Source organism: Coturnix japonica, chromosome 4, assembly GCF_001577835.2.
Source record: "Coturnix japonica isolate 7356 chromosome 4, Coturnix japonica 2.1, whole genome shotgun sequence".
In the NCBI taxonomy this organism is placed as follows: Eukaryota; Metazoa; Chordata; class Aves; order Galliformes; family Phasianidae; genus Coturnix; species Coturnix japonica.
This window is the reverse complement of record NC_029519.1, coordinates 33,586,741-33,603,577: the sequence shown is the minus strand read 5'-3', so window position 1 is coordinate 33,603,577 and position 16,837 is coordinate 33,586,741. Positions and strand designations below refer to the sequence as shown.

General features: G+C 41.7%; 1 protein-coding gene across 1 annotated transcript; it reads left to right on the top strand.

Annotated features, from left to right (window-relative positions):
• The first annotated feature begins 693 nt into the window (after nt 1–693).
• HADH (hydroxyacyl-CoA dehydrogenase) lies at nt 694–13,061 on the top strand. Its single transcript, XM_015861358.1, has 8 exons — nt 694–871; nt 3,170–3,298; nt 4,244–4,401; nt 7,603–7,729; nt 8,767–8,856; nt 9,705–9,777; nt 11,575–11,691; nt 12,588–13,061. The coding sequence occupies exons 1-8, from the start codon at nt 737–739 to the stop codon at nt 12,704–12,706; spliced, it is 948 nt and encodes a 315-aa protein (XP_015716844.1). The 5' UTR covers nt 694–736; the 3' UTR covers nt 12,707–13,061.
• The last annotated feature ends 3,776 nt before the right edge of the window (nt 13,062–16,837 follow it).

Genomic DNA, 16,837 nt, shown 5'->3' with positions numbered 1-16,837 from the left:
CCATAACTGGAGCACTTATAGGGAGCAATATAGTGGGTGTAAGCCCAGCTGTGTGAGAGCTCAGTGCAGAGTGACTGCTTTAAGCCTGGACTTAATGGTGCAAGGTAGCCCCAAGGTAGCCCTCCTGCCTCATCTGCAGGTGGATGAGGCTCAGCGTGAGTATTTTCAGTGCAAAGTGCACAGACAGGAGAATACTTTGGCTCTTGTGTTATGAGAAAACAAGTTGCTTAATGTTTACCCCAAAGCTGGCTCAAGGAATACATGCTACCATTGCAGTGCTGTCAGCTGCTGCCGGCTCACCACAAGTGTTCACTATTCTGGTGTACAGAGGAACTAAATGGAAAACGATGGCAGCCTGTATCTGATAGGATTCAGTCAGTAGCGTTTATGAAGGAACGACTCAAGGGTTGACGCGTAAGGCCAGGTTGGATGGGGCTCCTGGGCCCACTGTAGCTTAAAGTAAGAGGCGCTGCAGTGCTCCTGGCTTGGAGACGCCGGAGCAGCGGGCACAGCTTGAGGGAAGGAGGACATCCAAAGGGCAAGTGCGAGCTGAGCCCGACGTTCTTCCTACTCCCGTCCCCCCCTCGGGCCTCTCAGCACACGGACACACGTGTATCCCGGCACAGGGCGCTTCAGGCCCGGGAGGCCTCTCCCCGGGGCGGAGCGCGGCCCTCGCCCCGCCCGGCCCCGCCGCCGAAGGGCCCCTGGCTCCGCGCCGCGCTCCTTCGCCATTGCCATGGCCTTCGCCACCCGCCCCTTCGTGCGCGCGGCCTCCTCCGCCACCGCCGCCGCTACGGCGGCTGCCAAGAAGCTGATCGTCAAGCACGTCACGGTCATCGGCGGCGGCCTCATGGGCGCCGGCATCGCCCAGGTGAGCGCGGTGGGGCGGCGCCGCCATGGAGGCCGTAGCTCGAGCTACCGCAGCGGGAGCGGCCTCCTCGGCCTAAGGCTGTGCGGGGTCGGAGGGACGGCGGCCGCTGCTATAGCGCTGCCGGCTCTCGACTTCCAAAGAGGCAGGAAGGACCGAGGTCGGTGTTTTAGGTTGTTGAGATGCTGGTTCTTATGACAAAACACGGGGTGCTTATAAGCTGGAAAGTATGTGATAACATTTGGAAAACACGGGGCTGCAAAAGAAATTTCTGCCTTGCCAGTTATGTTATTGTTGGTCCTTTAAATAGCTTGCGGTGCTTAAGATGAGCATCAGGCCCTCTGTCATGTGCAGCGTTATCAAGTGGTTAATATTTACAGAGGACTTACTTTCCCGGTGTTTAATCGCTGGCCTTTTGCTCTCAAGTTCATCTTTAACCTGAGAGCTGTGTGACCGAGCAGTGCTGCCAGAGATGGGAGGTGCGGACGTTACCTCGTGTACAGGAGGATCCCCGTGTCTGAGCTGCCAGGGTGCTCCCCAGCAGCAGCATGAGCATCTGGCAGCCCTTATGTCTGCCCCTCTCCCCAGGTGGAACCCAGCAAGGAGATGAGAGTTCATAAACTGCAGTTCTTTCTGTTACTGGCTTAGAGAATTTCCTTCTCAAAAGGGTTGGTTTATTTTTGTGGCAGATGTCTAGAAATCAGTAAGTTGTGGGCGACCATTTTTCTGGACTTTGATACTAGGACTCGAGGCTTCCACTGAAGGAACCTTCAAAGAGTGACTATGGGTCATATAATCACTGAATCAATTGGTATAAGCTGAGAGGTGTTAAGGATAGAGCACAGCCCTGCTGAAAAGGACCTGGAGGTACTGGTGGATGGCAGCTGGATATGAGCCAGCAGTGTGCCCTCTGAGCCCAGAAAGTCAGCCATGCCCTGGGCTGCATCAACAGAAGCATGGCCAGCAGGTCAGGGAGGTGATCCTGCCCCTCTGCTCTGCGCTGTGAGACCTCACCTGGAGCACTGCATCCAGATGGGGAGTCCTTGGTGCAGGAAGAATGTGGACCTGTTAGTGTATATCCAGAAGAGGGTCTAAAAATGACCCAAGGGATAGAACGCCTCCCTGCAAGCACAGGAAGAAAATTGTTCTCTTGTCTGAGGAGCACACACACTATGCAAGGGTTGTAATTCAGTAGGGAAAGAGCCTTAATTTGCATATACTGTTGGACTGCATTCTAGAGAATCAAGAGAAACATGTGGTGCTTGTTAGTAACAGAAGTTGCAGTCTTCTGTTAAAGACCAAGGACTGTTTTGCTGACCACATGCCTCTGATTCAGTCTAAACTTATCTCAAAACAGGTGTGATTGCAACAGAGAGAGGTCGCTCCTGTGCCCCATTAATGAAGATTTTCTTCCTATTTAGAACACTTAAGAAATTGTGTCTTTCTCCTCCTGTCAAGAGAAACTAACCCATGTTATGGCTGAAAGCCAGGAGTTCATAATTTCTTGTTCTGCCATATGAAGAGCACTTTAGTGGGAGAAAAGCACTAATTGACTCCCTCACACTGTTATTTCATCCATAGTATTTGTTAAGCTCATTGAATAGAGGAGAGAATATGTGTGTTTGAATTAGTGTGACCTCTCGCTGTTTTTCTTCTTTCATATAAACACACACATGGTAAGAATGAACAGGGAAAAGGGTTGTCTTCATTTTTCAATAGTTCCTTCCCATCTGGCCAGCTATGTGCTGGAATAACTGTAAATGGGTAATCACCAAAGCATTTCTAGAGTGTGCTTGGTAATGAGCAGGTTATAATGGATTTAATGGAATAACTGTCTTGAAGAGTTCTTAAGATAAAGAAACTGATGGATGAAAGAATGTCCAGCCGCACAGACTGACACCCGCAGCTTCTACTCCGGCTGTAGTGCTTCAGGCTGCTGACTGGCAGTTTTCTGTTGTGCTGGATTAGTGAGCAATGTCAGATGAGAATGGTGATGTGCTTTTCTTCTGGAGATTGATCTTTTTCCTTTCAACCAGCCTTGTTGGAGTGGGTCTTGTGTCTGCCGCCAAGTGCACGTCTGCAGACAGCTCAGGGAAACAAATGACTTTCTTGCCTGGAGTTGTTTTAGTCCTTTCTCTCCTGCCCCCAACATTTGCAGGGTTTTGTTTTCTAGTAAAGCATGTAGTTCTTCATTCAATGTCTTGTAGCTCTCTTTTGCTTAATTCCGTTCAGTTGGCTGCCCCAAGACAAATCAATACAATTGTTTATGATCTTGATGTTGAATCTTCTTCTAATTTTCAGGTTGCGGCAGCCAGCGGTCACACTGTGGTGTTAGTAGACCAGTCAGATGAAATCCTTAAGAAATCTACAAAAGGAATTGAAGAGAGTTTGAAGAGAGTGACTAAGAAGAAGTTTGCGGATAAGCCTGAGGTTGGCGGCTTTTTATTTCTTCTGCTGGGAAAACATTGGAGAATAAAACTGCTCTATGGAAGTTCTAATGCTGTTTCCAGTTACGCCTTACAGAGCATACTAATATACTGGCTTACATATACTTACATACATAATTCTATACTGGTATTTACAGTTACCGGCATGAGCAGTGCAGAAAGGCAAGGAAAGTGAAAAAGAGCTTGTTTGCTTGAGTACAGCAGGCAAATTACAGTAATTACAGGATAACCAGAGCAATATATTTTATTGTACATAATTATGGGGGATCTTTTAATCCAGAAGAAAACTTTGTATGGTAAATATATGACATTATGTTGTAGCATACAGATGCAACTTCACTTGTATGATGTTTCTGCCGCCCATTCACAGTCTTGAGAATTCTTTATGTCCATCCTTGCGGTGGCTGTCAGTGATTGGCAGCTTTGATAGTCAGAAGATAAAATCCTCTCCTTCCTCCCCACCTCATTCTCAGTGGAACTCTATAGCAGAGTGCAGGCCGTTTCACTTGAATGAACTTGCACGTACCATAGGAAAGAACTGTGAAACCAGGTCATTACTTTACAGAATGGAAACAGTGCAGAGGTTTGAAATGGGAGAAGTTTCTTCTGTGACGGACAAGTCCAGGTTCTCTCAGAAAGCACTGATGGACCTGTCAGTTGTTCACATAGACCTGAAGCTGAAAGTCGGACTGCAGCAAGTAGTCTACCTGTTATTAATGCTTTTGAGGTTCTCCTGTTTACCCCAATGTAGATTTGATTATCTAAGAAAACTTTGTGTCAGTGAAAGCATTATATCTCTACATGCTCAGAACTTTCTGATTGATTTGGAAATCTAGCAGCTTGAAGTTCTGAGGGCTTCAGAGCACATATGGGGGTTTTCTTGTAAAAAGAAATGAAATAATTATTGCATGTTCTTGGAATGTTTTAGGCTGGTGCTGAGTTTGTTGAGAAGACTTTAAAGAACCTTACAACAAGCACAGATGCAGTAGCGGTCGTTCACAGCACAGATCTGGTGATTGAAGCCATTGTGGAGAACCAGGAAATTAAAAATGAACTCTTCAAGAGGCTGGATAAGTTCGCTCCAGAGTAAGTGCAGTTTTTTTTCTGTTTTCATTTGAAACTTTGTTTTTTCTTTAATGTGTTTTATTTTTCTTGCACCATTTATTCTGCATCTTCTGTATTAATCCTCTTAACTCTGCATCAGACACAATGTATGTGATGCTTGTTCTGCTAAGTTCGTACATTACAAACTCTTTCAGGTGTATTCATCTGCTTTATTTACTTGTTGCATTGCCTATTTGACGTGCTTTGTGGTGTGATTAGACACAAGATTTGTCTGTCTACTCAACAGGCCTGCTTTTTCCAAGTGGAGATGTACAACTGTAGAATAAGCTTGTTCTGGTATGGATAAGTTATAGTCAGTATGCTTGTTCCTGTATTTAAATAGGGAAGTGGAATGAAATATTTATTTTTAGTGTGCCTGGCATGAGCAGATTTTAAGAGGTTTCAGCCTCTTAACTGTAAGTTGCAGTCAGTTTAAGCAATACACGTTTACTTTGTATTGCAGGAGTTTTGAAATAGTTTATTGCCAGTTATTATCTCTTATCTTGCATTCACTGGATTACTTAAAGTCTTTGGAATTTTCCTTGACCTATATTGGATGACAGTTGGAAAGTTACTGTTCAGTTGGATACAAGACCTGAAATCCTGCTAAGCTGAGTTTGCAATCTCAGGAGCCTGATCCTTGTAATGGATGACTCAGAATCACAACGCCTTGCCTGCTCACAGGTTGGAGTCCTAACTAGAACAGCTAAAGCTGGGAGTATTGGCTAAAAGGTACCTTAGGTTGTCTAACCACAGGACTAAGCTTGTTTTGGCTTGTGTATAATGTCAACAGAGCAAAGATGTTATCGTTAGTTGACTTCTGCCTAGGGAGGTTTTCAAGCTGCGTAACACAGTGTTCAAAATCACCTGGCATTTCTGAAAGGAATGAGTGATCACATACACAAAACAACATTGCACTGAGGACAGGCTGACTTGCTCTTGGACTTAGTCTGACAGGCAAGGAAAAGTAAGTAGCTGCCTTTGGCAACTGCCACGATACCTTGTTATGACTAAGTTGTCCATATTATAACACAGACCATTATTTGCCTGCGTTTTTCTCTGTATTCAACAGAGAAAGTTAGTGAGCAAATTAAAGTAAGTTAAATAGCAAACTATCTAGAACCCACTAGCAGGCAGAAGTCAGCACGAGGATTTGATGCCTCATTTAATGATATTGGGGAAACTTTAGCTCTTTGTACTCAGAGTGGTTTATAAACATTGCTGTCTTGCAACATCGAATTTTACGTTACAGAGCATTAAAGGATATGGGGACAATGAAAGTGTGACTCTTCAGAGTTAGGAAAAGGGACACTGACATTAGACAAGAAATCTTATTTAAAAGGAAAACTCGGGATAGCGTTAAATGTATGGATGTAAAGGCTGAAGGAAAGGGAAGTGGATGGTGAGGAGTGTGAGCTGCAGTGCAGAAAGTCTAGATGGAAATGAAGCGGGCTGCTAAAACAGTGAAACGTAGTTGCCAAGTGTTTAAAAATAGTAGCTGTTAGATACAATTTGAATGTTATTTTGTGAGTAGCATAGAAAGTTGTGAATTATGTGAATGATATGAGGAAGGGCAGCAATGTCTTGTCAGTGTTTTTCTGTGTTTTGAAAGAGGAGGTGGACTTTGCTTGTCCCACGTGGCACTGTGATGGGAGGGAAGGCTCTCCCTGTCAGCACAGGTGCTGTACTGCCTTTGCTACACTGGTTTCTGGAATTACTACTTGAGCTAACTCAGTGTTGCACCAGCTTAGTGGGGATCTTGTGGCTGATCCATAATGAAGGCAAGACTTGTTTAAAGATTGCTTTGAGTCTGGGGAGAAGTTTTGTAACGTTGAGATCTTGGGCACTGACTTCATTTTGAACTGTGTGTATTATGATTGTGGAAGGCCAGGCTTCTGAAAGAGGTAGGACTTAGTATAGGGTTAACAGGTAACTGACTGAAATATAAGGGACTGTGAGTTATAGTTGATCAGACAAGATCACGCCTTTGGGATATAAGCTATATGATGCTTTGCATCTTTCATCTTTTGTGCTTTGTCCTGGATTTATTTCCTCAGCTACAGTGTCACGTGTTTCTCTCATGTATATTTGTGCTACAGTGACCTCTCAAATCAGGATGAACACAAAACAGAAGCATTGCATTAGAAACAAGCGCAACCAAACAAGCTGCTTTCCTCTTCCTTTTTTTTTTCCCTTGAGAAGAGCTATAATTCTTCTGAAAGAGGATCTGTAAAGGCAGGGGAGTTAGAAAGGTATTCCTTAGTGAGAGAAGTTTTATTTAGTGGTTACGTGTGTGGAGAGTGAATTTCTAATAAGTTTTCAGAGCAAATGCAATGAGTAGGGGGTGTCAGGCAGGCCCAGAAAACACAGGCCCATAATCCAAGGTATTTGTTGTCTGGATAACTGTCCAGATAATACTGTGAGTGCCCTTTATTGGTCTCAGATTATCAGTAAACACATCTTGAAAGCATCCTGCTCTGTACTCTCAACAGTGCTTTGCAGAAGTGTTTGCTTTTTCATAAGTACTCCAAGAGTAATCTGCCACCTGGTACAACGCTGTGTGGTTATCATCATCAGAATGGGTCATTAAGTGTTGCAAGTTTCGCTGGAATGATGTTTCTTTGGTGTTTGACTTTGTACTTGATTTCTTTCTGTGACCCACTAGATGGCACTAAGCAAACGCACGCTGATGGCTGAAAAAATACCAAGAAAGCTTTGCAAGTATTGCTGCTTTCATAGACCTTTAGATTCTCCCATCACCCGAACCATAGATAATGTAATCTATGTAACAGAGACATGCAAATTCTGCTTTATACCTCGTTAAAATCAATTGATTGGTCAGAGCAGCAAAGTGTAAGTAAAATGCCCTTTACAGCATAAATGTAATGTTTTATTTCCCATGGTTTTATGTTATGTGAGAATCTTCCTTCATATATAAAGGAATGCAGTATTCAACACGCTCTCCCAGGAGTCAGAAACTCACACAGCTCATCCAGTGGTTTATTTCATCATTGCTTAATTTATAGTGCAGACAAGGAAAGCAATACTCTGCAGAGGTATTTCTGAGAGTTCCAGTGTATGGTTGGTTAGCCAGTGGATGTCTATTGATGTGTAATGCACCGATCTCCTACTGTCAGAAAGATAGCTGTCAGGTTTACAATCCATGTGTTTCTTTTTTTCCAGGCATACAATATTTGCAAGCAACACTTCATCCTTGCAGATCACACAGTTGGCTAACTCAACCACCAGGCAGGACCGATTTGGTGGCCTCCATTTCTTCAACCCTGTGCCTATGATGAAGCTTGTGGAGGTAAGAGTCTGAAAACAACTTATTAACAACCACTGTTGTGAAGTAATGCATTTGTTTTCACTGAGAATTGAGTTAGATGAAAGGGTAGATCACAGTTTGCAGCTCCTCTGATGCGGAACGAGCTACCTCTACTGATAAGACGGTGGTGCAGTCTCTGTCAAGGAACAAATTGAACGAACTGAGGTAACTCCTGTCTCAAGGCTCCACAGTTATCAATGAACTACCAGCAGATATGCCCTTTCAACCACGCAGACTGGCTGATTAGTAAGAACTATTGGCAGCTTGAAGAAAATCATCTACTGACTGACAGAGCAATTGATTATTAACAGTATGGGCTTGATCCAAAACGATCTGCAGATGAACATCACTGCCTTGTGACTTCTGAAACAAAGTCAGTCATGTTTATTCAGTGTTCCAGATGATTTGCCTGGAAGGACTGAAGTTAGTTAACATTATAGTGTTTCGCAACCTGCAAGGAACCCTGAAGAATTGCTTTCAGGTAGCTCTTCATTTTCCTAAGTATCCAAACTTGGGCTGCATCTTGTAATATTTAAAGTCAGAGCAGAATAATAGATAATTGGATATAAGAATATGAGCTTCGAAAGTGCAAGTCTCATTGCAGTATAACTGTTGAAAAATACTGAAGATATCTGTCAACATGGCTGAAAAAAAAACAAAACAGAGCAACCTTTGTAAGACTGTTGCAGTCAGTCTTAGTAATGTTTTTGTCACCTGAGTTATGAATGCTCTAGCCCAATGTCACTCCACTTGTTAAATCATTTGCATTGGGTGCAGGATGGGATATTCCCAAAGGATAGTCCCTTTTACTTTTCATACTGGCTGAGTGGGAAAACATGTAAAGTGCTAAATCTATCTTAAAAATAGATCTGTGTTTGTTACGTGTATATCCACTGAATTTGGTTGTTTTTTTAATAATTTTGTGTGTGTGTGTGAAATTCTATAGTAGTGTTCTGAAATTGAGTTTAATCATTGCTGTACTGCTCATAAATGTGTTTATGCTCTCTCTTCCTGTCCAGGTCATCAAGACTCCAATGACTAGCCAGAAGACATATGAGTCACTTATGGATTTCAGTAAAGCAGTAGGAAAAAGTCCTGTCAGTTGTAAGGTGAGTGCAGTTTGGATTCCACAAAGTTCAGAAGATTTGTTCTTGAAAACCTGATTTTAAGGCAGTGGTTTTGAGTTGGTTATAAGCGCACATTAGAATTTCCAGGCTTCTATCTGTCCAGATTCTCTTCCCCATTAAAGAAAATGAAGAAAATTCCCATGTTGATCTCAGATTCCTCAGATTGGAGAGGTAGCGGCACAAGTATCAGAGTTTACACATTTGATTTTTCTTTTCCAGTCCTGCAGAAGCCTGGGCTGGAAAGCTTTAGCAGGAACTCATCTTTATCTGTGTTTTGATTTTGTTTAAAGCTTGCATTAAATAAGTGATGTATGAGTTTGCTATCTTCATCTGACAGAATGTACCTTACCGTTAAATTGGTAGCATTGCTGTTTGCTACTGAAGTGATCCTAATCTTCGAAAGTGTGCTTTAGCAGTGAGCAGCGCAGTAGAAGTCTGCTGTTTAACTGGGAATTCTAGTAGTGAACAGCACAAGAAAAATACTAGTAGGGAAGAACCTCTTTTATCTTTACATGAAATTGTATCAGCAGAATTTTATTGAGGAAAAAGGCATTTTCCAATGAACCACATTAAGAGTAATGAATTGGCCTCATAGTAATCTTAATTGCTCTCAAGCATGATAAAATGTTTACGTGCCACACATAGATGGTGAAACTCATTGTTTGTGTTTTAATAGCAAGTAGATAAATATGATGTACTGTACATTTTAGAGCATACCAGAAGTTGATGATTTAAAATTTGTCTTCATACTGTTATTTGTCTTGTATCATTTGAATTTAGTGCTGGTAAAGAACGTTTATTTAGGATCTTTTTTTCTTTAATTTTCTTAGGATACTCCAGGTTTTATTGTAAACCGTCTCTTGGTGCCATACATGATGGAAGCTGTTCGGCTTTTTGAGAGAGGTACTTCTTGGTTTGTTGACTTCAGAGAATGTTGACACATGATGCTGCCAAGTGTTATATTCCCAATGTAAAACATTGGGATTCCCTCCAAACATTCACACCTTAAAGACTGGCAGTGCAGTAGGGTACAGCAAGAATCAAACAATCTGTGCATCCAAATAGATCTGAGCTACCATTTGAAATGCTGAAGTGCACAGAGTTGGAATATGGGAAATTTCTGCTAGTGTGAAATAGTTCTGGTTTGGAAAGGTGAGCTTAGTACTGTTATAAAGATACTCTCTGCTGGCTGATCAGGTACCCACCTCTCCTGAGAGGAGAATGGGATTCCCAAGAAGCCATTATGAAAATGCCTGAAAATCTCATGGTGGGAGGACCTTTAGGAAAGGCCTCCAAAGGTTCTGTTCATTGGGCTTGTGAAATAAAACACCGACATTCAGGTAGGACAAGTAGTATAATATTCAGTATCACATAACAGTACTGTCATACAAGTGATTTGGGCTTAACCATTGCTCTGTAAAACCTCCTGTTCCTTTCCTGTGTCCTTTTTTAAGCATAGCTTCTTTAGGACCTTCTATTTTATTGTTGGTCACTTTGACACCAATACTGAGGGTAGGTGGAAGTAACCAGAAATCCCTAAAGAGCCACTAAATTTTCAAAGCATTGATAATTGTTTTGGAAAGAAAAACAAGCCAATAGTGTGAGCGGATAGAGGAAATTTTGGAGTCTAATTGCTTTTATTTCAGGTGTTCTGCTCATAGCAGCATGCTGCTTAGTGATGTCATTTGAAACATTTTGTTTTTGAAAACACCACTTTTTATAGATGAAAGCACTGCATTATCAGGATTCCACCAAATACGCTTTAAATATTAAAAATCTGTTTTATATCATACAGAAGGAATGGCTTGATCTCCAGAAGAAAAAATGAAAGCCAACACTACTTGTTTATCCATCAACAGATAGATAATTACATCTCAAACAGAGAAAAGAGCAAATTTTAGTGACTTGAAAGGCAAAGACGTGAATGCAAGGGGACATTATGCTTTTAGAAAAAGTCACAGTTTTAAGCAGTGTGTGGGTGTTTTAATGTGTGTAAGAGGGGTGCCTTTGTTGAGAGATGTGTATTGTTACATGTATTTCAGGAGACAATAGAGCTTTAATTAAGATGTAGAAGAAAACAGTCACTGAAGTTGTATGTTAAAATCGACTGCTAGTGGGAACCGCAGTGAAACTGAGTAGTGCCTATCAGCTAATTTGACTGTATCCCTGACCTCAGTAGCTGCTGTCTAGAGCAGCTGGGTATGTCCTGTGATAGGCATTGCCTTCTGACTGTAGTACACAGTAAGGGTAGCTCTGTCCTGTATGTGATCTAAAAAGTGCTGCTGATATTGTCAAGTTGAAACATTCAGTTGCCTCAAAACAAAACTCTTTTCATTTTTCATAATGACTGATTCTTCTTTCAGTCTTTCAGGTAGGCTGAGCAAAACAGCCTTGGCTACTTCAAAAATCTATATTGAAATGCAAGGGAAAGATAAGAAAATGGACAGCAGGTCTGCAGGCGGTTTGTTGTTGTTTTTTGTGGTGGTGTTTTGTTGTTTTGTTTTGGCTTTTTTGGTGAGAGATTCATCTTTATCCTTCAGCAAGGACTTCTGTGTGTGCAGTTTTTGCAGTTCTGAAACGTGCAGAGATTTCAGTGAAGAGCTGCACCAGTGTGAAATAACGCCTTGTTAATTATTTATAAGTGGTGCCAAGAAGATGCAGAGTCTTCTCTGTTCATCAAACTGTCAATCTTTTCTCTAGGAGATGCATCAAAGGAAGATATTGATGTTGCTATGAAGCTCGGGGCTGGCTATCCCATGGGTCCATTTGAACTGCTGGACTACGTTGGGTTGGATACCAGTAAATACATTATAGATGGTACTGCATACTTATTTTCTTTTTTTTTTCCCCTCTTTAGAAAACTTGTAGATGAATGCTGTGATGAAAATCTGACTCCTAACTAGCTTGAACTGCATGCTTATGACACAGTTTTTGAACCACTGAGGAGAAAACAATGAGGATTCTGCTTAAAATGCTGTAGGAGTACAGCGTTTGTACTGTATGCTTGTACAGCGTCTTACTGATGGGGATATAACAAGGGCTTGCTTTGCTGACTGCATCAAGTTCCTGTGGAAAATGTTAGTGATGTCAGTGGAACTTTATATGATGAAAGAAGAGTCATTGGGAAGAGAAGTGTGTAGTAGGGGTGTAAGACTTCTCACAGAGAGCAACAAAACTTGAGACTCTTCAGTCTTTCTCTACCAGCCACTATGTTGTTCTCAGTCATTAGGGCACACAGAAAATACTTGAAAAAATATGGTTGTACCATCTCCCTTTCATCTCAGCTGGTAAGTGGAGAATGTGTGTGTGATAGCAAATGAGTGGTGTAAATATTCTCCAGGCAGAAATGTCGCTTTCAAAGTAACGTTGTCAATGAAATCACTTCTGCTTTTAGCAAGCAGTGCCAAGTGGTGTTATTTTGCTCAAGCTGACCGTGTCTCTCACAGATAGAAATGAATCTTGGAATCTTCAGTCATGAGATTATAGGGTGCTGTGAGCAGATCTCTCCTACAAAGTGCGGGGTTTGCTCATAATTATGGCAACTTGCCTGGTTTATGAAGCTGTATTGAAGGGTCTTGGGGAGTCTAGAGTAAGTTTCAAACCTTCTTCAGTTTGCTAACCTCTTATCACTTTTCTAAAGAGATGGAGAATAATACTGCTTTTGTATATAAACAGGAATATTTCATATTCATCCACTTCTTTTCTCCCACCAGGATGGCACGCACTAGAGCCCAACAATCCTCTTTTTCAACCCAGCCCGCTCCTGGATAAACTGGTAGAAGAAAAGAAGTTGGGTAAGAAGACTGGAGAAGGATTTTACAAGTACAAATGAACTTAAAACCTCGAGAGGTGTTAAACTATCTCTGTATGCTATTCAGCATTGCAATACTACAGGTGAATTGTTTAAACCTTCCCGAAGGTGCGTTTAGAGCATAACTCACCTCTGAATGGAGTGATTGCACTAGATAACTATCTCTCTGCTGACAGCTTGATTTGGTAGATTATTTTTTTCTCATAATTCTGAAAAGCTTTATATGTACAGTGCCTTCATGCAGATACTGATTGTTCAGGTGCAGGAGAGAATGACAAGTGAATTTATGTATTTGAAGACATCGTGATAATGGGAAAAATTAAAAAAAAATACCAACACTTTCTTAAAAATAAAATTTGCAACAATTCTGTATTGATTGCCATGGTTTGTGGTTGATGTATTCGGTCGTAGTCCACTGGGTGGCAGTCTCTTTTCACTCTGGTAAATGTGGTGGAAAGGCAGCGAGCTGTTTCGTTAGGGTTTTCCTTAATTGTAATGTTAACGTGCAGGTTTAAATTACAGTGCCTTGAACAAATTTGCCTCTTTGAGTGCCATATTTTTTTAAATAATCCTATGCTGGCAGGATGTCGACATACACAGGAGGGTCCCAGTGACAGTGTTTAAAAGCAGAACTCATGGTTTGTGTTGGGATTTTCTGATGCTTACGGACCTATCACGTATATAAGCACATACATACACAAAAAATCTGAAAGGGGCATTTGTAAGCTTGGATTGCTATTCCAGAAGAAGCTTCTTTTTCTCTATAGCAAACAGGCCATTTGGAAGTACTTAGCTGTTGGATGGGGATAGTTTATTCTGTCTATGTGAAGTACTATGCCAGGATAAGCAGAGACTAAACGAAGGATCAAAACTTCAAATACTTTCCCTTAAATCTAGATCAGAACACTTAATGATAATTGAACAACTGAGGCCATTGAAATCAAGGTAAGCCTTTTGTTTTGCTCCTCAGCGAGGAGGTACGGAATATGTAGAAGTCTCTTGTTGGGTTAAATCAATGAAGTACTGTTGAATTTGTCAGAAATAGAATGTTAAGTAATCACTCCTGATTTGCAGATGAATTTCTGCATCTTAGACAGTCTAAAGATGTCTATGAGGCTTAAAGAGTAGGTAACAAAATGAAGAAATTGACTGTCTCTGTTTCCGTCCATGAATAATGTTTCATAGCCCTTGCTATGACAGTGTAGAAGTACATGAGCTGCCTTCCATTGTGTTTAGTGTTGACTGTTGAGGGAGGACTTCCTGCCTGGTTGGTACGTTACACTAAAGCATGGTGCATTAGCCCTTCTCTCAGCTCTTCATGAATTTTTATTAGTAGGGGAAAAACAGATTGTGGGGGGGAAAAAAGAGGAATAAGAAGAGAAGGAAATGAGGGTACTTGGTTTCCCACATTGCCTGCTTTTAAAACCTTAAGTCTTCAGTATCATTTTTGTCAGCAGACCTCACAGAGAGCATTTGCCCCACTTCCATCAAAGCCTTGAGATGTGCGCTTGGCACAACTTGGAAGCAGCTTGACAGTCAACAGCTGAGGAGTCAGACATGAGTCCAGCTACTGCAGCTGGGAAGATAGCTCCAGATTCAGCATCTGGGTCATGTCAGCTGCCAAATGTGCTCTATCTATGGTCATCCTCACTGCTGACACGGCTGGGGAGAAAACAAGAGTGCAGCAAACTTTACAGAGTGAAAGCAAAATCTTAATTGGAATGGAGGAGAATGTTCTGGATGAGGGACATGCAGAATTTGGGGTGCAAGAGGCAGCAATAAAGTTTCATGGAAAGAAGAATTAAGTGTAGTTTAGAAGTTAACATTTGGCTGTGGTCTAACAAATGAAGCACTCTGCATTAAAGGCACTGGGCATAATGTATGTGGGACAGCAGCAACAGATGCCTGTTTGCTGAGTGCAGAAGTCCTGAGTTCTTAACTGAGTCTGTGTTTGCAAAAATTATTGAGCTCCTTCTATTGCTGTAAAAGATGAATTTTCTGAGATAATATGGATAACAACTTGCTGTATGGAACAGGTGCATGGAAGCTTTCTAGCTTGCGTGGATCACAGTAAAAAGTAGATGTTGTTGTTTCCTCCTTCCTCTGCTGAGGAGACTTGTGGGACATCAGCTGGGTGAAAATCTGGTTGATAAAACAGCGTTGTCCATGAACCTGATATATATTAATTGTCTCTTGATGTAGTTTATTCTCTGGAAATGAGTAGCTGCCTTGAATTGAAAAGCATAGCTCTGTCCACATGGGAGTTCTGCAAACCTATGTCTTATTCAACACAGTAGGAAGTGTTGACTTAGCAGCTATAGGAAGCAGCATGGACAGGTATCCTTTCCCTTTAAGACTTATAGGTCCTTTCCAACCTTGTGATTCTATGAAGATGAGTTAGGATCTTTTTTCCCCAGACCATCTAACACATTAGATTTGAACTGACAATACAAATGTTCTTCCAAAACCAGTTGTTATAAATGACTGACTATTGATAAGACTGAAGTTAACTCCGGCACCTTGCAGTGCATCTTCAACTCTGCTAGAGGTCCAGTACCACTAGCCTAATGCTCCAAGGGTGAGTGTGGCATCTGCCAAACATGGTTGTGGCTTCAAATTGAGATTCAGAGTTGTTTGTTTGTTTGTTTTCTTAATGTCCTCTTTGGTTATTTTTTCTTCTCCCAGTGTTTGTTCTGTGGTTAATGCTCTTTTCATGCTTTCAGATACCTCTGAAACATCGGGGTTTGTCAGTCTATCTTTTCTGTAGATATAAATTGCTAAGGGTTGATCAGTCTGGAGAAGGACCAGCCAAAATCTTTCTATTTCAAGCTAAGCGTAGAGAGATGTGATTATCAGGTTAAAGCTGTACTTGCAATTAGAAAGAGAAGAGGATTTCAAAAACAGATGTTTCAAGTGTGCCTGGCCAAACAGTAATCCTGGTGAGAAAAGGTCTTGTCTGTTCTCAGCTGAGCCATTCTCTGGTCAGTAGAGCCTGCAAATGAGTTAGGTGTAAGCTGACTCAATGGAATGCATTCCCGTGCTCAGAAGAGTAGGTGCCAGTGGATCTAGGTATTAGCAAATGTTCTGTTGTGTTACTTAGGAACTGCAGTGCAACGTTGGGGTCTGAGATCCCCCTGGGCACTGTTGTTTCAGCGTGTGCCACGCAGTAGCGTGAAGGTGATGGGACCGTGCTGTTCCTTGGAATAAATGAGCAGATGAGCAGCCACGGGAAAGGACGTGATGTTTCTGCTGTTGTTTTGGGAAAGCACTTTGGACTTTTTATTATTTGAAGAATAATTATTCTCCTTGCAAAGAGATTCAAGAGCTTGTATTAAACTCCAGGTGCTTGCTACAGTTTGCAACCACGTGAATGAGGAGGAAACTGATCTGAACGATGTTTCTTTCTCCGTAACTTTTTGGAAGGTTCGAGAGCAGTGGCAAAAAGCAGATGCTGTGGATACTTTTGAGAGCTGCACCTTTTCTGTTGCATCTCTTCAGAAGCTTTTCCTGCTATCACAGGCAGAGGGAAGCAGCATTTAGTCTTCTGCTGAATTCCAGTAGCAAGGGGTTACATAGGGCTGCGATCTGGTAGCTTTAAAGATGTTTGTAGAAAGATCTCTATTTAATTTGATATTCTTATCAAAAGTTCATGATAAAACTGCATGTAACACTGTCTTATCCGTTCTATTGTCCGGTGCTGTGCTGAGTTCTAATTGAAACACGCGATATCGCAGAACAGCATGTGATGGGGTCTGGGGTTGTTACTGGTACTGTATTAATCAGATTGAGGTTTGTGTGCCCATAGAGCAGCTTTGCACTTGTTCAATTTACATTTCTCTTTTGTTCCCTTAATGTTTTTCTATTTTATTTTCTCTATATTGCAAATCACTCACAGCGGTGCATTCTTTGCTTAGAGAGCAGTTGTGAAGCTGTTGAGCAGGCTGGATTTTTCTACTTTCTTTCGGGATGGGAAGTATGTAAAACACCAAACTTAATTCTTAAAGGAGCCGTTTCTTTTGCTGAGTGATGGTGTGAAGCATCAAAATGGGGCATGGTGGCAGGTTTTGTTTCCAGTCTTGGGTCAGATGCTTTAGTTTGGCCAGGGCACAGGAGGATATTTTAGCACAAGGTTTTTACTTGGTGGGCACTTAA

What these genes read in the sequence shown, in the direction of transcription:
- HADH (XM_015861358.1), top strand. Translation starts at nt 737, where the DNA reads ATGGCCTTCGCCACCCGCCCCTTCGTGCGCGCGGCCTCCTCCGCCACC. An exon ending in AGTTTGCGGATAAGCCTGAG is followed by an intron (nt 3,299 to 4,243) that starts GTTGGCGGCTTT and finishes GGAATGTTTTAG; the next exon opens with GCTGGTGCTGAGTTTGTTGA. An exon ending in AAAGTCCTGTCAGTTGTAAG is followed by an intron (nt 8,857 to 9,704) that starts GTGAGTGCAGTT and finishes TAATTTTCTTAG; the next exon opens with GATACTCCAGGTTTTATTGT.